The sequence below is a fragment of the Lissotriton helveticus genome, chromosome 8 (assembly GCF_964261635.1).
Source record: "Lissotriton helveticus chromosome 8, aLisHel1.1, whole genome shotgun sequence".
In the NCBI taxonomy this organism is placed as follows: Eukaryota; Metazoa; Chordata; class Amphibia; order Caudata; family Salamandridae; genus Lissotriton; species Lissotriton helveticus.
In genome coordinates, this window is record NC_136069.1 from 865,368,211 (window position 1) to 865,386,915 (window position 18,705).

The following is an 18,705-nucleotide window of genomic DNA, read 5'->3' on the forward strand; positions in this document are numbered from 1 at the left end:
TGTCAAAAAGACGGGAGTACGACAGCTTACCTCCTTCCTCACCCCGCCCACAGAAGAGCTAATCCGCATCTGCGGGTCAATTAAATCTGGCTCTCCAAGAGACCCGACGACCCCTAGTCGGCTTAAGGGCAGCTTGCAGGTGCTTGAGCCTTATGTTCGCAATCTACTCGATTCCTCTTTCTTGTCCCAGAGTGTCCCCAAGGCTTGGAAGTGGGCAGTTGTACTCCCCCTGCAAAAAAAGGCCAATGTGAATTTCGAGAAATTCGACAATCTCCGCCCCATTTCCCTTCTGCCCTACATGGCCAAAATAGCGGAGAAAATTGCTAATACGCAACTGATGCAGTTCGTGGAGGAGGCATCGCTACTCCACGACTCACAATTTGGCTTCCGTCCCCGTCACTCAACGGAATCTGCACTTCTGGCGGCGGTGGAGGCACTCCGACAGGGTGTGGGTGAGGGCCAGACTATGGCTCTGATCCTACTTGACTTAAGTGCAGCATTCGACACTGTAGCACATACCATCTTGCTACAGTGTCTGAGTGAAGGAGGGGTCACAGGTGCTGCGCTTGGTTGGATTAAGTCCTTCCTGTCTGATAGGTGCTTCCAAGTCAGGATGGGAGAATGCTATTCGAGGGAGATCGAGTTGGGCCAGGGCGTACCTCAGGGTTCGTCCCTGAGCCCGACTTTATTCAATATCTACGTCTCCCCGTTAGCAGCCATCGCGGAGGGCCACGGTATCCACCTGGTGTCCTACGCCGACGACACGCAGTTGGTCGTCTCCCTATCTCGTTCCCCCGGCCTTGCGGCGGACATCTTCAGGAACTGCATGCAAGATCTTGCAGCCTGGATGTCCGCACACTGTTTAAAACTGAACGGCAGCAAGACCGAGGTGATCGTGGTGGGGGGCGGGCCTTCTGCGTGGTCGCCTGCGTGGTGGCCATCCTGCCTAGGTGAGGCCCCCACTCCCAGCCTGGAGGCCAAGAATCTTGGCATGTGGCTTGATAAGGACCTTGCCTTTGGCCCGCAGGTTGGCCGGGTGACGGGGGTGTGTTTCGGTGTCTTGAGAACTCTGAGGAAGGTTCTAGATCTGCTTCCCATCTCGGCGCGTAGGACGCTGGTGCACGCCCTGGTCACCTCGCGCCTAGACTATGGTAACCTGCTTTATCTGGGGGCTTCAGGCAAGGTCATGGGGCGCCTTCAGGTGCTCCAAAATGCCGCAGCACGGCTCGTGCTAAGACTCCCGAGAAGGTCTCCCTCTAAACCCGCTCTCCAAGCTCTCCATTGGCTTCCGATGGAGAAGAGAGTTGAGTTTAAGGCCCTCTCAACGTGCCATCGCATTCTGAGCGGCAAAGCCCCTGTGCCACTTCAGAGTCTGGTGTCCCACTATGAGCCTACCCGCAATTTACGGTCCTCTCAGACGGGACTACTTGTGGTGCCCAGAGTTAGGAAGGCACGGATGGGGGGGAGATCTTTCAGATACCTTGCTCCCAAGTGCTGGAATGTCTTGCCCCCAGACCTGCGTCTTGAGCCATCAGAGGCCCTGTTTAGGAAAAAATTAAAAACTTACCTTTTTAGCAGGTAGCTCCTCGGGGAGGGGGGGATGGCAACTGCTCACTTACCATAGCGCGGGGACACGCCTTCTGGCGTCACCAGGCGCTTTAAAAATGTCCAAATAAATAAATAAACCATATTAGAAATTCCGGCGAGAACCACATGTGTGTTAAAACTGTCCATAAATATTCCCATTCCAGAGAGTGAAACGCTTTGGTAGCATCTAGGAAGACCACTACCACTCGTTCATCCTGGTCTATGTCATGCATGATGGAGAATAATGTGCGCAAATTATGGGAGGTGGACCTTCCGGGTACAAAGCCCGCTTGATCCGGCTGAATTAACTTTCCCATCATGAGGCCAAGTCTATTGGCCACAACTTTGGCTAAGATTTTTACATCACAATTGATCAGGGACAAGGGCCTATATGAGTCTGTGCTATCTGGAGGTTTACCCAGCTTTAAAAGCAAGACTATCATGGCCTCTCTCATGGTTGCGGGTAGTATCCCCATCTGCCCCGCTTCCTCGTACATGTTTCAGAAATGATGCAAATATGTCTACGTAGGCCTTGTAAAACTCAATTGTGAGGCCATCTGGCCCAGAGCTTTTCCGTCCCTATTTGCATTATTGCAACTCATATTTCCTCCACAGCAATGTCAGCTGCAAGGAATTCCTGTTGCCCTTTGCTCAGCCAGGCAAGCTCTATTTGCTCTAGGTATAGCCCAGTTTCAGCTTGCCTTGCCTTGCGTGTTGAATACAATGCTTTATAGTGCATGGTTAAAACATCCGCTATAGCAAAGGAGTCCCTATACATCTCGCCTTCTTCATCTCGTATGGTGAGCACGTAGTTTGCCGCTTTAGGGGGGTCTTATGGTCTCAGCTAGCGCTTTACCAGGTCGTGCCCCCTCACCATATCTCCTTGCAGTGTGATATTTACCTCAAAATAGGCACTCCCGCTTTGCCTCTACTTGATATTCCATCAGCAGTGCAGAGCCCCCGTGTGCCGTTGGTGCGATCGCTTCCTGTTCTTTAAGTTCTAAGCGGTGAAGAGTCGTTCTGATGTCTCTAAGGATACCTCCCACTTTGGCGATACATAACCCCCTTATGGTAACTTTCAACGCTTCCCAAACGGTAGCTAATGAGGGTACGGAGTCTGTATTAATTATCAGGAATTCTTCTAATGCTTACTCTAATTCTGCCCTGAACGCGGTGTCCAATAACGCTGTGGCATGCAATCGCCACTCCCTGGGTGGGTTCAGCAAACCGAGTGGGTTCAACTGCATGTATACTGGGGAATGATCAGAGTAAGTGCGTGCTGAGTGACAAGTGGAAAGACTGTGCACCGATATATAGAGGTAACATATCTAATCTGGACCAATTATTATGTACTGCTGAGTAGAATGTTTTTTCCATTTGTTTAGGATGATGGTGACGCCAAACATCAACTAGCATGTTTTCTGTTAATATCTGCGGCAGCTGTCACTGTGCTTTGGTGTAGTGATGCGGCAAGGGATTCGAGCGGTCCCGGGTGGGTAGAGCGTCAAGTTAAAGTCTCCTCCCCAGATTAGATGGGTCGAGCCTATGCTCGCTATCTGTGCCCATAGTTTAATAAAGAACTCTTCATCATCGACATTGGGTCCATAACTGCTTACTAAAGTTATGGATACTGCAGTCAGTCTACCCCAAGTCATACAATAGCTCCCTTGCGGGTCAGTTAAGGCTCCTTCCACCACATATGGTACTGTTTTTTTAATGAGTATTGCCGTACCTCTCAAGTAGGCTGAGTACGAGGAGAAGTGTCTATGGGAGGCCCATCGTGCTGCAAACTGCATCTCCTTAGAAGGTATGGTGTGCATTTCTATGCTCACATGATGTCTGTCTATGTAGGCCAATATGTGTCTCTTCTTTCTAAGGTCTCCTAATCCTCTAATATTCCAGGTCAGCAAGCCCACCATGCAGTCTGTTGCTCTGGACACTTACCGTTTGCCATTACCTAATAGTGAAAAATGCATACGTTTTGCCCATGTATGTCCGTGCCCATGTGATGTCATTTTGTGTGCTGCTAACTTTCATTGAGTGCCTAATAATGCCTGCTGTGTTATCCCGATTTCCCACCCACATAGGCGTCTCCAACTTGCTGTGTACTAACCCCTCCACCCGTAACCAACCCAATACATATATGCGAGCCAATTTAGCTTTCCTCACAACTATTCCGTGCCTCTGCTGTATGTTCCATGGTACATTCCAGTATTTTGTCAAAGTCTTACATTCGTAATGACTTCCAGCCACGGCTTCACTAACGTTGTTAAGTCCCAAATATGATTGAGCTGCGACTTGGCTTGCTAAACAAACTCAACATTTCCACATATTGAAAATGAACATCATAAACCATGAATATACTCCTCATTAGTGGGGAAAAGGGGATCTCCCTTAGGGTGTGTTTTCTAGGGGGTGTGGCAGCACCTCCTGCACATCTGTGCTGTACAGGAGGGTGCCCTGGATTGTGAGCTCGATGTCCGGAGGTTTCACGCTGGCTTTGGTTGGTAGCTCCTATGGTCTAGAGACATGTATGTGCTTATAACTGTTAAATGAAAGTAGATCAAGGTCTGGTTGCGTGGAAGGTTTATAATCTGACCCATTACAGTCACCGTGACTGCCTCTGCCCGCTTTCACTGCTCATGTTCATGCTGCGACGTGTCTACTCTGCTTCCCAAGGGGGAGTACTCCGCTCTCTTGGATGTCTTTGACAGTTTTCTTGAGAAAGTCTGCTGCCTGTTGTGGAGAGCTGCAGATATGATGCTTGCCGTTGTAGGTGAGTTTTAATCTTGCAGGGTATAGCATGGCATATTCCACTCCCTCTTGTTGCAGTTTTTTGTTGATCAGAAGGTATTTTTTTCACGCTTCCTGGGCATTCAGCATGAAGTCAGGATATGATGATATGTTATTGTTCTCATAGACCACTTTTTTCATTTCTCTTGCCTTGCGGAGAGCTGCATCGCGGTCCCTATAATTTTGCAGTCTCACGACGATGGGTCTGGGCGGCGCACCTGGTGGGGGTTTTGGCGCCAGTGTTCTGTGTGCCCTTTCCACAATCAGCATTTTTGAGAAGGCCTCCGGGCCAAAACAGGTAGCTAGCAACTTCTCCACGTATTCCTTCATCCTCCCTGTGTTGGTGGTCTCAAGGATTCCAAGAATTCTGATGTTATTGCGCCGTGATCTGGCTTCAAGGACTTCATTTTTTGCTACTATCACTTTAAGAAATGTGTCCATTTCTGTAATTTGCCCTGTCAAGTGCGCTTGATCATCCTCCAGCATCGATATTCTTGTTTCTGCTTCGCTTATCCGGCCATCTTGTTTCTCTAGTTTCTGCGTGATTTGAACCATTCTGGTGCACTTTATGTCCATTTTTTCCTCAATGGACGATAGGCTGTTTTTTATTGTGATCAGCAGTGTCTTCATGTCCACTTCATCGAGGTTGTGTTCTGTTTGGTCTGCCCCGTCTTGTTCCGCATCTTGCGGCTGCCCCCTGGGTGTGCGACTTACTTGCTGCTCATTTTGTGTCACCTGACCTCTCTCGCTGCTGGATGTCCCTAAGGCTTTGCCTGTTTTTTGCTGCGCCACAATTCAGAGATCAGCGGGCCTCAGTCCCCAGGCATCCCTCGGTCCTGCTCAACATGTCCAGCACCCAGGTCGCCTTGAAGCCCTGCGTGGATTTCGAGCACGGTAGCCCCTCTCTGGCCTTGTGGCACTGCTGGGGTTGCGGCTTACTTGGTGCTTGCTGCGTGGCACAAGTCTTTCCCCACTGCACGGAGTCAGTGCTTCTGCATCTGCACACGTTAGGCCGCGGGCAGTGCGACAGCAGGCCCCCATCTCTGGGCCTCTCTCAGCCCGGCCGTTCGCGCCTCGTTTCACAAGCCACAGTAGATCTCCGCGCACATCAGGACCGTCGCTGCCTCCAGCCCGGTAATTGTGGGCCTCACAGTTGCTCCTGACCATCCGGCGGAGTGTCTTTTTGTTTTCAGTGAAATTACCTCTGTTGGACATAGGATAGTGATGGATGTTTTTCCCAGGGCGAACGGTGCCTCACTACAGTGCGTCCATCTTGTTAGCCCGCCCACTAGAGCACTCCTACCCATTATTTACATAAATATAAATGGTGCATTTTGACCCTCACAAATGGGGATTATTCATACCAAAATTCTACCTCTATGGTAGACGTCATGTGAGCAAATCCAGTTGCAGGGTAGAGTCAGAGACCTTTGCTGGGTGAAGGCCCCCTGCAGAAGCTGATGAACACTCACAAACGTGCAATTGAATCAAGCATATGCAAGTAGCTTTCCAGGTGAAAAATGCTTGCAAATGCTCTTTTAGCAGAGACGTACCTCGCATGCAAAAACCTAGCAGAATACAGAGAGACAGGTTGAAGCAAAAAAGTGTCTTGTGGCAGCAGCACACCCCAGTGTCATAGTTCCTCGGAAAGAGTTTCTGCTCAAGCCTGTGAACAACATAACCCTAAAAACAGCATCCAAAATATGCGAAATCCAACAATCTGGAATTATGCATATACAATAAAATGCTGAGACAAATTCGCAGAATCACCAGGCATATCATATAAATGAATTAAAAACAAATAACAGACTATTGTTAGTTGCATAAAATACTGGGATCACTGAAAGAATATCGACTACCACAATATCGAGTACCCAAAATATCGAGGTGAAAATATCTACTACAAAAATATCGAGTTTGTATGTACAAACAGGTAAGTACAAAAATATCGACTACAAAATATCGTTTACAAAAATATCGTTGTAAAAAATATCGACTTTACTAAAAACAATGTTTAATTACATTAATATAAAAAATTAATTACTAAAATATAATTAACAATACTTAAAATAACTTTTAATAATTAAATATTTAATGAAAGTAAAAATATATATATATTTTTAATCATATTTCTTAAAACATATATATATAGTAACAACATTTAATTACATAATCGGCAATATTGTATATGTACCCCAAAAACCCAAAACTGACCCTGAACCCTAAAAATACCCCTTTACCCAAAAACTAAAAACTGACCCTGAACCCTAAAAATAACCCTTTACCCAAAAACTGAAAACTGACCCTGAACCCTAAAAATACCCCTTTACCCAAAAACTGAAAACTGACCCTGAACCCTAAAAATACCCCTTGACCCAAAAACTGAAAACTGACCCTGAACCCTAAAAATACCCCTTTACCCAAAAACTGAAAACTGACCCTGAACCCTAAAAATACCCCTTTACCCAAAAACTGAAAACTGACCCTGAACCCTAAAAATACCCCTTTACCCAAAAACTGAAAACTGACCCTGAACCCTAAAAATACCCCTTTACCCAAAAACTAAAAACTGACCCTGAACCCTAAAAATACCCCTTTACCCAAAAACTGAAAACTGACCCTGAACCCTAAAAATACCCCTTTACCCAAAAACTGAAAACTGACCCTGAACCCTAAAAATACCCCTTTACCCAAAAACTAAAAACTGACCCTGAACCCTAAAAATACCCCTTTCATTTAACATAATTAGCAATTAATCAATTAAATAAAATTAATTACCAATTACATTTTAATTAATTAACAAACATTTTTTAATTAACAATTAATTAAATATTACTACCAATTATTAAATTAACATATTTAAATAATTATAATTAAATTACTTCCCACCCTATTCCCCTATAAACCCACAACCCGCTAGAGAAAATACATTATTTTAATTGACATAATTAGCAATTAATCAATTAAATAAAATTAATTACCAATTAAATTTTAAATAATTAACATATATTATTTAATTACCAATTAATTAATTATTACTACCAATTAATAAATTTACATATTTAATTAATTATAATTAAATTACTTCCCACCCTATTCCCCTATAAACCCACAACCCGCTAGAGAAAATAAATTATTTTAATTGACATAATTAGCAATTAATCAATTAAATAAAATTAATTACCAATTAAATTTTAAATAATTAACATATATTATTTAATTACCAATTAATTAATTATTACTACCAATTAATAAATTTACATATTTAATTAATTATAATTAAATTACTTCCCACCCTATTCCCCTATAAACCCACAACCCGCTAGAGAAAATAAATTATTTTAATTGACATAATTAGCAATTAATCAATTAAATAAAATTAATTACCAATTAAATTTTAAATAATTAACATATATTATTTAATTACCAATTAATTAATTATTACTACCAATTAATAAATTTACATATTTAATTAATTATAATTAAATTACTTCCCACCCTATTCCCCTATAAACCCACAACCCGCTACAGAATTAAATTACACAATAATTAAAAAAATAATTAATTAAAAAAAATAATAAAATAAATTGACACTTTTCACACATATTATAACATAAACACACTATAAATAATTAAATATTATTTAAAAAACTATATTTTTTACTATCTAGATTATATACTTGGATATTTTCACTGTCTATATTATTTACAGTCGATATTACTTCACTTACCTTAAAAACGATATTTTGGCTGTCGATATTCTGTCTAGTCGATATTTTCTCCAAACGATATTTAAAACTCGATATTCTGTCCAGACGATATTTTGGAGTCGATATTATGTCTGTGCACCAAAATACTGTATATGTTTACTACATTATTCCACCATTATGTTAAAAAATGTTCTACACAACTATGCATAAACTAGAGATGCGACAGAAAACAAAATTTATTGTTTTAGAAAAAGTGGCCTTAGTAACAACTAGTGATAGCAATCTTCACCCATCGTGTCACTTATGGGTTGCCTTCCTGCTTTATAATACGGAAAAGGCAGGCTGCTGAAGACATACACTGGACTGTAGAAAGAGAACATGACATCTGTAATTTTTTCTGTTAAATGGCAAGAATTGCCTTTCTGACAAACAATAGCAGTTGAAATTGATTGTAGGTACTCACCAGATCTGGAGATAGTCCCAGGCCTCTTAATGCCCGGACACTGTTTTGTGTTGGTTTACTTTTCTGCTCTCCTGTGGGTGTGGGCTAAGGATAAAAGATAAAAAAAGAAAGAATTTAGTTTCCAAAGAATTAGCGCAATACCTGGCTTTATCAAGAGCATAGACATCATTATTTTTGTAATATTAAATTAGGGACTGTATAAACATAATTTACAGTGGCTATTACTCCACACCCTCTGCTATCCAAACTATTGAATCATGCATTCCGAGGATACATGCTTAAAAGATATGAAAATCTCTTGACTCTTTCAAAACATATTTTTTATTGATTTAATTTAATGAAAAGCGCCTTAAATATCAACTCTATGCACAAGAATATATAAAACAGCAATATCATAGTTTCAAGGTTCTGGGTAAAGGAGAAACACAACTCTATGATACCTAAAAGAAAGCAGTAGGAGATTTGAATTCCTGGAGAAAGGAGGAGACGGGAGACGGGAGACGGTTTCATTCAGAAGGGATCCATCCACTGTTATTTGCATGCTCCTGGAGATCGTCAATTTGTAACCCACCTTGGGTACTTTCTGTATTGCATACCCATGCACCCCAGACGTTGTCATACTTGAGAGGATACCTCTACCATCATTCATTCATTTCTTAGCAAGTGTGCTCCAGAAAATAGAGTGCCATATTGCTAGGATTGGAACTTCAGAGCTGCCCTAGAATCACACTATATCCATTTGGGCAACCTTTAAACCCAAGCTATATATCTTCCTATTATCCCATATCGGAGGATTGTTATCCTCAACCCATATTCCCAGACGCATGAGTTTAGCTTCTGGGGTGTGCGCTCTATTCAATATAGAGTTCAGACAGTCACCTACACCTTCAACTGAAAACACAGCCATATAATGTGGAAGAGATTACCCACCTGACCACAACCCCTTTAAGAGATATCTCTTTCTAATATCCCCATTTGCTTCAACCTAATGAATGCACACTGCAACCTATGCACGAGGTTGTGCTGCACCAGTCTAACACTGACTGTGTCGGTCATTTTACAAGTAAATTGCAATGCCTCTTCAAATTGCATATCCTCCATTTCCCCTGAATCTCCTACCCATTTTGATCAAGCTACTTAGTTCCCCGGGGGCAATAAAAAGTAGATTTTTATATGTGAACAAAACTACGATTCTCGATAATGCCTCTGACAACACTTTTGGTTCTAGTGGGGCACCACCAGGGATCAAGATGCCATCTATTTTATGGCCTCACAGTGGATGCAGAAAGAGAAGTTATTGAAACACCTCTGTGTCTGCCACCCAAATCAGCTGTGCATTAATATGAGGATTTTAGTCCTTTTAGTCCCAAATGCCCCAAAAAGTGGAGATCTGAATCACATATCGGCTGAGAATTTCTTCCAGCCTCCCCAGCTCCCCCAGTCTCTCAAGTTGATAAAGTTCCTGGATCCTCCTTAACTGCCCTTCTTGGAATCAGTTGTCAAATTCCTCCTGCAAGCCATCCTGCCAAGCCCAAGCTATTGCCTCTGCTGTGACAGCAGTATTTCACACCTCATGAAAGCAGCACTGACAAGCCAGTTGTAGGAAGGCTAAAGCTAACTAGACAGCTGAGTTTTAGGCAGGGAATGTATAACTTTTTAAAAGTTAATTTTCCTATTTATTTCTCAAACATCCAACTTCACCACTAAATTGGGTTTTTATTAAATGCTGAAAAAAGTAGTTGACCCCATCTATGTAACGTATTCCAAACCAAAGGTACACAATTTTCATCTTACCGGTACTTTAGCTTTTTCTTCATAGAACCTGCTACAGCCCTTACATGAAAATTGATTTTAGAGGCTAGTCTGTATGACCATACAAACATTACATTCTTACATGTTACACTCTTAAGCAACAGGCAACCTGCATTGTGGGCTACAAGGTTAATGTAGGAGTGACTTACTTGATAGTTAAAAGCAGGGTTCCTTCATGTCAAAGATAGGTAGTTTAACAGGTTAACATGCTGGCTGTAAATCTTCAGCTGTCAGGCAATCATGTAGTCTTGAAGCTAACTTCCTTGCCATCTTCGTGAATGGCACACTACGAGTATTTAACTTTCTATGCCACTGTGTATTTTCTTACACCATACACTATGGACTTACTAGAAAGTTTAGTTTGCTAATCGGGGATTAGCCAATTTTACCAACTTTTAGGGGTCAGATCCCCTACACTAGAATCGGTACAGCAGTAACCCAAAGTGCAGAGTTCAAAAACCAATAGCATCAGACCACAAACAATTGTGTGACCATGTAAATAGAGCCACTTTCTCACAATGCCAACCATTGCTTAAAAATGAGGACATGCATACAGACACTCAAACCATCTGATGAAACACTATTTGTTTTAATTCTGTGAAATTTGTCTTTGCAAATGAGCTCTTCCTCTTTGTCTAGCTTCAATGGCTTCATGATTCAGCTCAGTATGCAAAGGGTGGTCCCTCTTCCCCACCGTCATGAGCTCCAGGGCCATGATCGGATTTTAAACAATGGAGTTGTCAAGAATGTCTGTCCTGGTAGTGCCCAAATTTCATTTATGAGTTCAAGCATATGTTTGTGCAGAAAAGTAGATTTTAAGACATTTTGTATAGCATCTGATTCTAATTTACCTCCCTCGTTTAACTTATCAAATTTGTCTTCAAAATGGCAAATGGACTACTGTATTGCCTCTTAACCTTCCGGTTTGAGGGTACGAGTGCTGCTGCGCTGCTATAGAAACTAATTCCTCATTATTGCGCTTGCTTTTCCATTGCAAGGGGCACGAGTTAGGTGCTCGCACTGCGGTGTATTTTAAAAACTGTTAGCTGCCATTGCAGGGGGCACGAGTTAGGTGCTCGCACTGCGGTGTATTTTTTAAAAACTGTTAGCTGCCACTGCAGGGGGCACGAGTTAGGTGCTCGCACTGCGGTGTATTTTTTAAAAACTGTTAGCTGCCATTGCAGGGGGCACGAGTTAGGTGCTTGCACTGCGGTGTAACTTTAAACTTGTTTCCTCAGCGTATAATTGTTCCTGTCTACGGGAGCTGCTGCTGTGAGAGAGCAGGGGGCACGATTTCAGGTGCTTGCACTGCGCTTTGTTTTAAACCTCACTTTGTGCTAAACTTCACTTACTAGTCACCGTGTTTACTGTACCTGTTTCCCACTCCCCGTTCCACCCCTAGCCGAGCACGTGGTTGTGGAGGGAGTTCCTTGCTATCACTTTCCTCACTTCCGGCGGAAGGGGGGAGCGGTCCAGTTTCCATACCGCCGCCTCCCTTCATAACCGATGTGTTTGCCGACGCGCAGCGGGTGCGACGATGGCGCGCCGAAGTCACGCCTAACTCCAGCCCGTCTGCGCCCGTCCGCGACCTGCCGGGGCAAGGGGCCAGTCCCCCTGCCGCTAAACGTCCAACTGTAACTCTCATATACTCTAAAGACGCTCTCTTGAGTCTCAGGTCATCTCATTGCCCGCAGAACATTCCCTTGTGCTGTCATCAAGCCCCAATGACCTGCTCGTACTGTAACCTCTCCCTCTCATCCTTTCCCTCTATGCTCAACACAGCTACATTCAATTTTCCGCAGCATCAGTCAAAGCACAAACAAAAAGATTCCTCCCAAGAATTCAGTTTTATCAGCTTGAACTGCAGGTCATTACCCAAACACAAGAGAGACATCTTCGACCTACTCACCTCCTCCCAACCAGCTGCCCTACTTCTCACAGAGTCTTGGTTAAATGATAGCTCTGGCCCCCACATAGCATCTGCCCTCCCTGACAACTACGCCTACATATGAAAAAACAGAGTGGGGAAAGAGGGTGGAGGGATAGCTATCGTCTTTAAAAGAACATACTCCTGCAAATGGGAGGACCTTGATATACCGAACAGCGAAGCTGGCCTGTTTAAACTACTGATATCTCCTAACTACACCCTCTCCGGAGTTCTCATCTACCGTCCCCCAGGCCCTGCCAGCTCATGGGCTGCCGCCCTCCCAGAGCATATAGCACCCATACTTATTAACGCCACCAACTTCTTGATCATTGGAGACCTAAACATACAGTTCAACGACACATCCTGCCCCACCAGCACCAATCTTTTGCTGGACCTAGCGGCGTTGAATATCACCCTACACAACTCAGGCCCAACCCATAAGGCAGGGAACCTACTGGATCCTATCTTCTCTAATTTAGATACCATAACATGTAGGCCTCCCCTACCCATCCCCTGGTCTGGCCATTATATGGTAGATTTTTCCATTACAATCGATCGATCCTCTAAAACCCCAGCAATCCCCACTGAACCAAGGGTAACCAGAAACTGGAAGAATCTGGATTCCAATCAATTTAATCCTGTCTCGAGAACACTAGGCCTCTCACCAAGGTTACCCATATCGAGGAGGAGGCTGTCATCCACAGCTGGCTCGCCTCTGCCGTCAACATGTGTCTACCTCAGCGTAAGCAGAAGTACAATCTGCACCACCCTCCCGCCCCTTGGTTTACAGACCTGTTGAAAAGGGAAAAAAACATCTGTAAAAACCTTGAGCGGAAGTGGCGCATCCACTATGACCTATGCTTCAAGCAGCTGTACAAAACGGCCTTAGCCAAGTATCACTCACTCTGCAATACAGCCAAAGCAGAATATGTCAACCTGACCATACTAAATGCACAATATCGCCCTAAGGCGCTTTTCAAGGTTGTAAAGGAACTTTCAGGTGCCTCCTGCCAGCCCAAAGCCCCATGCCTTGATGCAATACAATGCAATACTTTGGCAGAATTTTTCATCTCCAAAATTGACACTATCTATACCGACTTTGGAGTCCCAAACCCTATCCACTCATCTTCTGAGCAGCCGACGCCAGCCATCTCTTGCGAACCTGTGGCACCTGAGCATATACACCCCTCTCCCTCGCAGCAGATCCTTGCCTGGGACCCTCTCAATACCACTACACTCCATGATATCATCGGCAATATTAAATCTGGCTCTCCACTGGACCCCATCCATCCACAAATACTACAAACCCTAGATTCTCCTTCCCTTAATCTAATTCTAGAACTGCTTAACACCTCCCTCAGAGAAGCCAAGGTACCCAATGCATGGAAACACGCCATGATAGTGCCCCTACTGAAAAAGGCTAATGCTGACCCCAACAACCCATCCAATTTCCGTCCCATCTCACTCCTTCCAGTTTGCTCTAAGATTCTGGAAAAACACATCAATACCCAACTGACCAAACATGTTGAATCTAGGAACATTTTACATCAATCCCAATCGGGCTTTAGGTCAGGATTTTCGACAGAATCGACACTACTAGGGGTTTCCGAGGCCATTCGTTCCTGGGTGGACAATGGGGAAACCGCGGCACTTATATTGCTGGATTTAAGTGCCGCATTCGATACGGTTTCCCATTCCATCCTTCTTGACGCTCTTAAGTCATCCGGCATCACTGGCTCAGCCTTCAAGTGGCTCGCCAGCTTCCTCTCTGATCGTACCTTCCAAGTTTTTTCCTCTTCATCTTCCTCCAAAATCCATAAATCTGCATACGGCGTACCCCAGGGCTCCATCCCGAGCCCCCTACTTTTTCATTTATATGTTAGACCGCTAGCCACCATCGCTGAGCAAGCTGGGCTCACCATTTACTCATATGCTGATGACACTCAGATCATCTACTCACTTCACATGGGCCATTACTCCACTCCATCATCCCTTTGCGCAGGACTTAACAACATTGCCACCTGGATGCATGTCAATAAACTAAAACTGAATGGGGGAAAAACCGAACTCCTTCTGTTTGGCCACAATACCACCTTATGGGAGCCCCATCACTGGCCGCTACAAATGGGTACCCTCCCTGTCCCCTCCAAAACAGCACGCAACCTCTGCGTCATCTTTGACGACCAGTTGTCCATGAAGCAACATGTGGTCAAAATCTCCTCCACTTGTATCACTATCAAGCTTAGAAAGATCATTTGGGTGCTACCTCACGAAACACAGAAAACCGTGGTCCAGGCTTTAATTACATCCAGACTGGACTATGGCAACGTTCTTTTCCTGGGGGCTTGCAAGGAGGTGACTCGGAAACTACAGACTGTGCAGAACATGGCGGTCCGTCTACTCTGCAAATTACCTAACAAGTCCTCCACATCCACTTCTCTACGAAGCCTTCATTGGCTCCATATTGAAAGTCGTACTAAGTTCAAGGCCCTATGCTTTATGCATAGAATCAACGCAGGTAGGGCCCCACATTATCTTAGAACCTTAGTTCATCAATACTGCCCCTCTTGCACCCTCCGCTCGTCCAACCAGCACAGGTTTCAGGTCCCTAGGATCAAGAGAACCAGAATGGGTGGCCGCTCTTTTGCTTTTTTGGCCCCCTCCCTATGGAATTCTCTTCCTCTTTCCCTGCGCACTGAACTTAGTTACCTTAAGTTCCACAGGGATGTGAAAACATGGTTATTTAACCAATAGGCATTCCTTATCCTGAGTCACTATTCTGCTGGTACACTCCCCTCTTCTGGTTCCTAGCGCCAGGTAACCTCCGGGTAGCTGTGCGCTCTATAAACTTAAATATAATAATAATATAATAACCTTATGTTTCTTCCATACTTTTTTAATAAACAATCTCTATTAGATTTTAGGCTGAAGGAATTGGCCATAAGAGAGCAATAAAATACTGCACTTGAGTAGTACATCATGGAATAACACATCATGACCGAATGAAATGACAGTACAATCATATGAAAAAGCAAACTCTGCACACTTTGATCCAGAGCACCAAACACCAGTCTAGTTACAGTAAGTGATGCAGCCATTTCCCCCACACCCGCCCACATTTTTGGGTGGCAACTTGCGAGTCGAAGCCCATGCGCTACTGCTGAGTGCACCAGTCCACACCCCACCTCCACTGTGCGAGGGTTGGGGGAATATCGCACTTTGAAATTAAGAGGGCTGTGGCCAGATATACCTTTTCCGCTCGTATACCGTCAGTGCCCTCCAGCACCCCAAAAAGAATTAGAAGAGGGGAAAGAGAGGTCTCAGAGAGGTCTCTAGTCACTGCAGACCAGTAGCGATGTATCTTCGTGCATGTCCACACCATGTGATAGAAATCTGCCTGACCAACCTCACAGCACGGGCAAGTAGATTGGGAATGAAAGGCCTCCTCGATATAGGCCGGGGGGGGGAGAGGGGGGGGGGGGCGTTGGGGGCGGGATATGCAGAATAAAGGTAGTATGTCTGTACCAGTCTTAGTCTGGAGGAGATTGAGAACACGTGGGGGTCATCAGGGCTTGTTTCTTCAATATTGAACATTTGCTTGACTCCAATATAATCCTGGGTCATTTTAATAATCTTTACGGCATCATCTCACTTGTATTCAAATTCCCATTCACACAGGGTTTTTTCAGTTTCTTTCATAAGATACTTTCCTTGATACCTTTTGGTTCCTCCTTTTCTAAACAGAACATAGATTTACTTTTCAAGCCACTGCATTAACAGAAAGTTTGATATACAATATTGCTCACTTTTCTGATGCAAATGTCCTCCTTTTCTCCATTTACCGTTTATTTCACTTACAAGACCATATATGCTGTCCATCCTTTTGTAATGCCTCAGTTGTCCAACTAATGGTTTATTTGTCCAATGTGCCAAATTATTTTTGTCTTTAATTTCCCATTCTTACAAAACTGAACATGTCAATTTGGGTGTCAACCGATTTTATATGACAATTATGGGTAAAAGCTAAACAATCACTAGCACGTGTTGTGTATTTATACATGGATTTATCGCAACCAATGGACTGAGTGTATCTGCATAATTAAGGAAACAATGATCGTTAATTGAAAAAAAAAAAGAATAGCAAACTGATTGGATTATACTTCAGGTGTTAACTAGCAATATCCCATAATATTATGACAGACTGAAAACTCAACAAGGCAAAATAGTATGCAGTTGATGTCTTGGTAGCTGAGCCAAATAGAAGACAGTAGAATGGAATTGAATGTCCATTTTATAAAAAATGAAAACATATGAAACGGTTGAAAATTAGATTGACTCTGTTTGGATGCATGGTTTTGAAATTGTGTACTCTGGCCTGCAAACACAGCTACAATTTAAGGAGTCAGATGTTGTGTCATTACTTGTAAGTGTAGGAAGGTGGTCAGTGGTCCACCAACATCCAAGAGAATCCATCAGTTATGTATGACTCTCACTGAACACCGCTAGCATGAAGACCCCATTCTAAATTTGGTTATTCACTGCAATGACGTAGTAACAGAGGCAAACAGAGTTTTTTCCAGTGTTTCAACATCGTAAAGGAGTTCCAGGCAGCTATGACAAGGCTCTCTGAGAGCCTGTCTGCATAGTGCTTGCCATCTCCTTTGATGGAGAGCAAAGAGCACAGCTTTGGGAGGGGAGGAAGAGGGAAGGCACTGAGAATGGTGGGTGGAGAGGTCATGCATTTCTTATACATTTAGGATAGGGAAGAGAAATCACGTTACAGATGGCTTCCCATTACCGCATTCCCCCTGCTTAGCAGTCGCAAGCAGAAGCAGGTGATTCTGGGAGCCATAAAGTGTTTTACCAAAATAATGAAGCAAAATATTGTTGCCCCCAAATAAGGTGGCTAAAATGTTATAATGTCAAAACATCAATGGAGTTAATACTGAAGGTAAGAATATTGTTTTGTTAGGCATTTAGGAGTTGATTCCGATTCGGAAAAATCCACTCCGAATCGCCGTACGGATAATTTTTCCCAAACAAATCGTATCCCGAATCGTCTCCGTACGTACGATGTAGTACCATGTGCACCCAATGCAGTTCTCCGTACGAATCGTACCAAGGACCGTACAACTCAATAATCTGTACAGTTCGCACTCGGAACACGCAGTACGCGATGTCCGTACGGATCGAAGCAGCTTTGTACGAGCCAGCAAGTACGATTCGTATCGACAACACTCCGTACAACTCTTTCTGTACGGGAGATTAAAACGTCCATAAAAGCAGATTTCGCTTCGAAATGCGTATGATACGGGCCCCCCCCGGGTATGGTGCGTACACCCCATGATGGCAGGGGTACGGTGCGTCGAGGTACGGTGCGTACACCCCTGGATTTCAGGGGTACGGTACGTATGTCCCCGTGCGTACACCCCATGAATGTTGCCGAACGGTGCGTAGGGGTACAGTTCGTACCCCCCCAAGGTCGTAGCTGTACGGTGCGTACACCCCGTGCGTACACCCCTTGAGTACACCTCTTGAGTTTAAGGGTACGTTGCTTATGTGAATGTGTGGCTCTCCGTACGAATTGCATATACGCGACGTGTTGTGGAAAAGTAAATTTTGCCATGTTCTATGTCCCTACGTGTTCCCCATCTTAGGTTATATGTGCATGATTAATATGCATATGTATTCCCTTCTGATCGATTAAAGACGCAATTATAGTTGTGTCCAACTTTAGTATGCCAGTTCCCAGTTCTCGTGAAACCTACGAGTATTAAGCCTATGTAAAGTTATGTGGCCACATTTTACAGTGTGCACGTTAATTCATTGAATTGTCCCCGTTTCTAGGCCTCAAAAGGGCCCGGACTCAGATTCAGCTCCTGTTTCCTGAACCCTCTCCGAGGAGCGATACAGCCCCCACCTGTATCCCTGACCCTTAGCTTACTTTCATGCCTCGCAGTGCCCGGCTCGGCCTGGCTCTGCCTGCCAGTCTGCCAAGAGTATGTTATGATTCTAGTTATCAGTCCAGCTCTCTTTCTCTGCATTCCTAAGCTACTGCATCGCATCAATAGTTTCCGTCATGGTCTAGCCTTTACGTCTCCATGTAAGAGAAATACTGTATTAATGGTCATTTAATATTCCTCAGCACGCACTACATGTAGAATAATGCATGCCCCAGTCTTAGAGTCTGTTAGCCTTTACACTGATAACATTTGGATTCTATCAACATGTTCTCTAAACACTAGATACTAGATAGGCTTTAGGTACATGTCGCTCTGACACTCCAGACTTTCGTCTCCTCTTCTAGCACAGAAGTCATAGCCCCCCAGTTCTCCCTAGTAACACGTCATTGTCAGTTTGCGCGCACCACTAGGTTAAAGGTCCCAGCTGCTCAGGTAGCCCCCTCCATGTTT

General features: G+C 44.0%; 1 protein-coding gene across 3 annotated transcripts in view; it reads right to left on the bottom strand.

Annotated features, from left to right (window-relative positions):
- Window positions 1-18,705, bottom strand: part of CTPS2 (CTP synthase 2) — a 2,098,303-nt gene that overhangs the window by 1,543,881 nt on the left and 535,717 nt on the right. For 2 of the 3 annotated variants that reach the window (XM_078657667.1, XM_078657668.1), the window contains exon 6: window positions 8,554-8,637. The exons of the other annotated variant lie outside the window; for it this stretch is intronic. In XM_078657667.1, coding sequence (XP_078513793.1) covers window positions 8,554-8,637 — 84 coding nt within the window. The remainder of the gene's footprint in view (window positions 1-8,553; window positions 8,638-18,705) is intronic. 3 annotated transcript variants of the gene reach the window in all.